This window comes from Melospiza melodia (assembly GCF_035770615.1).
Source record: "Melospiza melodia melodia isolate bMelMel2 chromosome 7 unlocalized genomic scaffold, bMelMel2.pri SUPER_7_unloc_1, whole genome shotgun sequence".
NCBI classification, from domain to species: Eukaryota; Metazoa; Chordata; class Aves; order Passeriformes; family Passerellidae; genus Melospiza; species Melospiza melodia.
This window is the reverse complement of record NW_026948497.1, coordinates 11955898-11961897: the sequence shown is the minus strand read 5'-3', so window position 1 is coordinate 11961897 and position 6000 is coordinate 11955898. Positions and strand designations below refer to the sequence as shown.

General features: G+C 49.1%; 1 protein-coding gene across 1 annotated transcript; it reads left to right on the top strand.

Moving 5' to 3' along the window:
• The first annotated feature begins 504 nt into the window (after positions 1-504).
• LOC134432904 (serine/threonine-protein kinase PAK 1-like) lies at positions 505-5235 on the top strand. The gene is made up of 5 exons (XM_063181776.1): positions 505-601; positions 1312-1411; positions 1813-2009; positions 3345-3482; positions 4859-5235. Exons 1-5 carry the CDS (start codon positions 524-526, stop codon positions 4949-4951), a joined length of 606 nt encoding a protein of 201 aa, XP_063037846.1. The 5' UTR covers positions 505-523; the 3' UTR covers positions 4952-5235.
• Positions 5236-6000: the final 765 nt, after the last annotated feature.

Here is a 6000-nt window from a genome sequence, read left to right as displayed (position 1 = left end):
CTTCCCTGGCACACCTACTTTGATAATTACTCCAAAATTATTCAAAACCTGGATCAGCTGTATCTTCCTAACTCAATAGCCTCAAAGATCACTGCCTCCACATTTATGTGGGATTGATTTTTTAAAGTTTCTTAAGTGCAGATAACCCATCCTAAAGTGGATTGTTGCCCCTCTTTGCCATTGCTATGCATGCCAGGAAAACTAGGTGCTTATTTCCAGAAACACCATGCCTGGCATGTTTTATATCTGGGCTCTTTCCAAACTGCACTTTTCATTTGCTGCCCATCTAAGACATCTCCTTTTTCACAGATGTGTCTTTCTCTATGAGACTGCACAGATTGCGAATAATGCACAGCCAAGAGGGAATGTCTATTCCTTTGATTCTGTCCTTGTCACAAAGGCATCTGGAAATAAGAAACCTGGAAGCAAAAAATCAACGTAGCCATGCATGTTCATCTTCACCCCCTTGTTTCCTTCTTTCAGCTACCTTCTGGGCGAGGAACTCTTGCTGGTTATAGAGTACATGGATGGAGGTGTCCTGAGCGACATCGTCAGCCAGACCTGCCTGTCTGAAGATGAGATGGCAGCCATCAGTCGGGAGGTCAGCAATCCCAGCTGTGTTTCCAAGGCCTTGGGCAGGATTGTCTGGGAAACAGGGGCTCAGAACAGGAGAGGTTTCCTGTGCCGAGCTTTGTTTCTGTGTTGCTGGTATGCTATGGGCAAGTAAAAGCATCTCAAGTGAAAGGCCTGCCAGTGCCCCTGCACTCCCTGTACTCAGTGCCAGTACTCTTATCTCCTGCTGTTGTATTCTCGCTCTGTCTCTTGTATTTGTAGTTGCTGTTCTCCACCTTGCCTCTCTAAATGTTTGCCTGGAGTCTGTCTTCACTGCATTCCTTGCCTGTAAAAGCAAAGGTGCTGGTGGCAGGATTTGAAACAAACAGCAAAGAAAGAAGAGAGAGACTCGTTTCTCTCAATGCTCAGCTAAAAAGGATAGGAGTGCAGCCAGAATGCTCTTTGCTTCTGAGCACATGCGCTGCAGCAGGAGTCATCCTGGCTGGTTGGCAGGGGACAGCCTACAACAGCAGGTGCTGTTGCTCTTTCAAAAGCTGACGTGCCTTTCCTCAGAAAGGTCCTGCTCTGCAACTGTTGGAGCAGCAAGCTCTTCCTCTCAGTGGCCATGACTGTTCTGCCATTACTCCCCATTCCCCTGGAGAGGGAATCTTTTAGATTCTTTGTTTCCTTTCTTGTGTGATGAAATCACATCACTCATTTTTGCCCTTCTGTTTCTTCTGTTTCTTTTTTCTCGCTCAGTGCCTGCAAGGACTGGATTTTCTTCATGCAAACAATGTGATCCATCGAGACGTGAAGAGTGACAACATCCTTCTCAGAACGGACGGTTCTGTCAAACTGGGTCAGTATATTCTTGGTCAGGTGCAGCTTTCCAGGGATGTGGGTGTGGGGCTTCTTGGCGTGACTGCCAGCTCCCCAAAAATGGTGCTGGTGGCAGTGCAGGGACCCCTGCTGCAAGCTGAGGGCACAGTTGCAACGTGCACAGAGGTAGAAGGAGCCACAAGCAGTCAAGAGTGGCCTTGCTCTGTGTGGGTCCCTTCCAGAGGGAGGGAGTTACAAGTCTAAAGTTTCCAAAGAACAAAAGCCACTGCTAGAGGCAGTGTAAAACATGGGGGGATTTTTAAAGTCGCCAATGCCAGGAGATTCAACAGAGCAATTTCAAACTTCTACTGGGGAATTATTTTGCTTGCTTTGCTAATTGCACAGAATTCAAATAAAACCAGTATTTTGTTTTCTCCTCAGCTGATTTTGGCCTCGCTACTCAGCTCACCCCTGAGCAGAGCAGACGGTGCTCGGTAACCGGGACTCCTTGGTGGATGGCGCCTGAAGTGGTGACAGGTCAACCATATGGCCCCAAAGTGGACATATGGTCTTTTGGAATTGTGGGAATTGAAATGATAGAACAAGAACCTCCTTACTTGGGCGAAAGTTCTGGCACGGTAAGGAGCAAATACTCACTGATCCCACTGTCTTTCTCACCTGTCCCATGTCCTGTGTGCCACTGGACAAAATCCCATTGCCATCTGCTGGAACTACTTCCACCAAGGTCCCCTCCTACAAATGTCCCTGCAACACATCAGCATCTGCTGTACTTTTGGTTGCATCAGTGGGGGAACTCAAGCCTTACCACATGCAAACAAACTCCAAACAAACTCCATTCTCACTCAACACTTTCCTTTGGGTTAAGTGGTTCCAGTTCTTTTGTCTGTGTAGATGGCCTTAATACAGGGAAAAAGCATCTTAAAAGTGTTGTTATCTTTCCAGAAATGAAGGAAGGAAACCCAAACCCAACAAAGTTTCTAAAACTGTGGTCTTTAGAGAGGAACCTAACCCTGTGTGCAGTTTCTTCTCACTGGAAAACATGGGCATGAGGGTGTAATGCACAGAGTCTCTTCTGCTTCTTGTGCAGTGCTGCTGAAACACTCAGTGACCGTGTTTCTCTCCTAGCCCAAGCAACATTCTGCACGTCACCAAGGCAGAGCCTGGTGATGTGGAGAGCCTGCCAAAACCTCCTGTTTGTTTCCTGGCACTTTCTGGCATGGGCCTACCATTAATGCATTGACTTGAGCAGCCAAATGACTAGAGGGTGTCCATAGGGATGGAACCTCTCCTTCTTCTGACCTAGAAAATTTTTCTTTGGCTGCAAAAATGGGAAGCTGAAATTTTCAGACTGCTGAGAGACAGAGCTGCAAGTGGCTCCTGTGTGCCCAAGCAGGCATTTTCATCCCAATACATTTGTGCAGGCATCTTAATGTGTCTGTGTTGAAGAGGAGATTGTAAATGTTTGTTTCCCTACCTGGGTATTAACTGATGGATTTCCTTTCTTTTCTTCCAATTCCCATTGTTTTCAAGAACAGCACAAAAAGCTTGATGAGTTTTGTTCTAGGGCACGTGCGCTTAAAGGACCAACTAGCACTGCAGAGATGCCTTTCATGTACTAACCCTTGAAATTAGTTAGTATAGCAAAGTCGCTCTTCCAAAAACCATCTCAAGCTGGCATGAATCCTCAGAGAAGCAAATGTCCTTTTGCTGATGTAGTTCCCACTAACTAGGTCAGGCAATGAACTCAGCTGCCAAGGCAAGATCTGCAGGATGGTAGAAAAGCTGTGGCTGCATCGGGGTTTGGGTTTTTTTGGTTGGTAAAGGAAAGTCATCTCTGGGTCTGTGCCAGGGCAGAAACTGCCACTGAAGAACAGAGGTTAAACAAAGGGATCTGGGAGAGCCTTAGAGATGTGAAAGCAGGAGGTGGAGCCTGGTGTCTCCTTTCTCTCCAGGCTACATACCTGATAGCCACAGTAGGGACTCCACAGCTGCGGCAGCCCAAGCTCCTCTCGGCTTTGCTGCGTGACTTCCTGAGCTGCTGCCTGCAGACAGACGAGGAGCAGCGCTGGTCTGCCAAGGAGCTCCTGCAGGTAAAATGTGAAGGGGCTGCCGGTGAAACAGGCTCTGAGGGATGGGCTCCTCTTCCACTCAAGCCCAAGATAGCAGATGAGCCCCCTTCCTCCTCACCTCCACTCTTGCTGCTCTTCAAATGAAAATGGTGAGGAATCCTAGACTGGGCTGGGCTGGCAGGGCCCTGTAAATGTCCTCTGGTGCAAGTGTCCTGCAATGAGCAGGGACATCTTTAAAGAGATCGGGTTGCTCAGAGCCCGTTGCCACTGGAGCCGGAATGGTTGCAGGGATGGGGCACCTACAAGCTCTTGGGGCAAGCTGTGCCAGTGTGGCACCATGCTCTGAGTACACAAGTTCTTCCTTAGACCTACTCTGATAAGATGCCCTTAGTGTTTAAAAAGATTTGTCCATATCCTATTGTAACTGGCCCTGTTAAAAAAGATGTCCCGCACTTTCTTCAAAGCCACTGTGAAGTCTTGGAAAGTGGCAATAAAGTCTCCCTGGGGCCTGTCCTTCACAAAACTGAATAACTCCAGCTCCCTCTGCATTTCCTGTGAGGAGAGGTGCTCTGTCCTCTGACTGTGTCTGTTGCCCTCTTTTGTGATTTGGTGGAGTATTCAGTTTTATCTAATGGCAAAAGAATTGAAGTAGAGCAATGCAGGGTACAGAGACATGAAATGGTGGTGGAGGAACCCAAGGAAGCCAGTCCCAGCCTAGGGGTCCGAGATTTTGCTGTGGGCAGGAGGGGCTGTGGGGGGCTCACTGTGAGCCTCTGAGGGGCCCTGGTTGGTGCCCCCCAGCCCACCCTCAGAGGTTTCTGCCATGCAAACAGGGACAGCTGGGAGGGACTTGTCCCAGCCCCATCTGCTGCCTGGCACGCTCAAGCAGATGGGAACTGTGCCAGGGTTACTGCCAGGCTGTGTGGCAGAGAGGGAACTGCAGGGCCCAGTGCCACTGGGCTGGCCCTGCTGGGAAGGAAGGTGCCATCCAGCACACGAGGGGCAGGGCATGGAAAGGCAGACAGTGCTTCCTGTCCCTGTGGGAATCAGCACAGTGCCTGTCTTTCAAAGGCAGGGCCCTATGTGAGTCATTGGAGTTTCCTGAAAGGAAGAAAACCCCGGGACAGAAAGCACCATTTCTAGAGCGCTGGCAGGGCAAAAATCCCAGCATGATGAAGACATCACAATAAACAGATGAATGGGATTCTGGGCCAGGTTTGCCTGTGATGGCAAGGTCTTGCACATTGGGGATGACTGGGGAGCAGATGGTCCCATTGCTCCTCTTTCTGGGTCTTTCCAGGAACTTGATGTATCCTGATTGAGTCCCTGAAGCAATGAGCTTGGAAAGTAATGGTTCACTGTTCTTTGTTTTTTTTTTTTTTTTTTCCGGTGGACAGCATCCATTTGTAACCTCAGCCAAGCCACCATTCATCCTGGCACAAGTCATCAACTCAGTGAAGAAGACGAATAACCCTAACCCTAAACTCTAAACCTAAAACCTAACCCTAATCTTAAATGCTAACCCAAACCCTAACCCTATCCCTATCTCTATCCCTTACCCTTTCCCTTACCCTTTCCCTAACCCCAATCCTAAGCCTCAGCCAAAGCCTAAACCTAAACCCAAACCTGAACCTAAGTCTAAGCCTAAGCCTAAGCCTAAGCCTAACCCTAACCCTAACCCTAGGAGACGAGAACATAGCAATCATGTCAAGATGTTATCTCTGTTACCAATTTAGAGTAGGATTGTAGAGTAGGGTTGCTAAAGAGATTTGTAGCATAGAATTATAGATTAGAGTTGTAATTAATAAAGTTTCTGAAACATCAACTCACTTGGAAGATTCTCCTCCTTCTGACCCCTTCAGAAAATTCCACATTTTTTTCTGAATAACCAATTGTTTTTTATTGGTACTAAGTCACACATATAGCTTTTTTTGTATGGTTTCATAAGTGAGGAGGGCTCTTCTTCATTCATCCTCTCCAGACCGCACTGCCTTTGGAATATAACCCACTAGCTGGTGATGGCACAGCTGTGGTATTTCTAGTTGAGGCAGAAAGGGCAATGGCATTTGAAGGCAAAACCAAAGGAAGAATGAGGCAGCCCAAACACCCTGTGCCGATGCAGGCCTTCAGCTGTGACTGGAGAGCAATGGGGTTCCTGCCACTTGGATTTGTATCCCTAAATGTAATAATCTCTTTGGCTGGAGGAGAGCCTTGCTCAAGTGAGAAAGCAGAAAGATCAGAGAGGGTGCTCGGGAAGGTCTCCTGTGGTGCAGAGCTGTCAGCGCCTGTGAGGTGAGAGCGGGCCTGGCCTTGCCCAGGCTGGAGCCCCAGCAGAGCCCCGGCAGAGGCTGAAGCAGCCTGAGCCCCGGCAGAGGCAGGCTGGAAGGAGGCCCTTGGAGCTGCAAGAGGCAGCAGCTGGGCCCTGGGTGCCTCTTGCTGGGAGCGGGCGAATCCTCCGCTCTCAGAGCCCAGGTGGCAGCTGGCTGCTGCTGAGGGGAAGCGCAGCCGTGCTGGGCACAGCCCGGCCTGGGGGCCATGG

Bases quoted from the DNA above. Each gene is read 5' to 3' on its own strand.
- LOC134432904 (XM_063181776.1), top strand. From the start codon at position 524: ATGGATGGAGGTGTCCTGAGCGACATCGTCAGCCAGACCTGCCTGTCT. The intron at 602-1,311 runs GTCAGCAATCCC...TTTCTCGCTCAG, and splicing joins TGGCAGCCATCAGTCGGGAG to TGCCTGCAAGGACTGGATTT. The intron at 2,010-3,344 runs GTAAGGAGCAAA...CTTTCTCTCCAG, and splicing joins TGGGCGAAAGTTCTGGCACG to GCTACATACCTGATAGCCAC.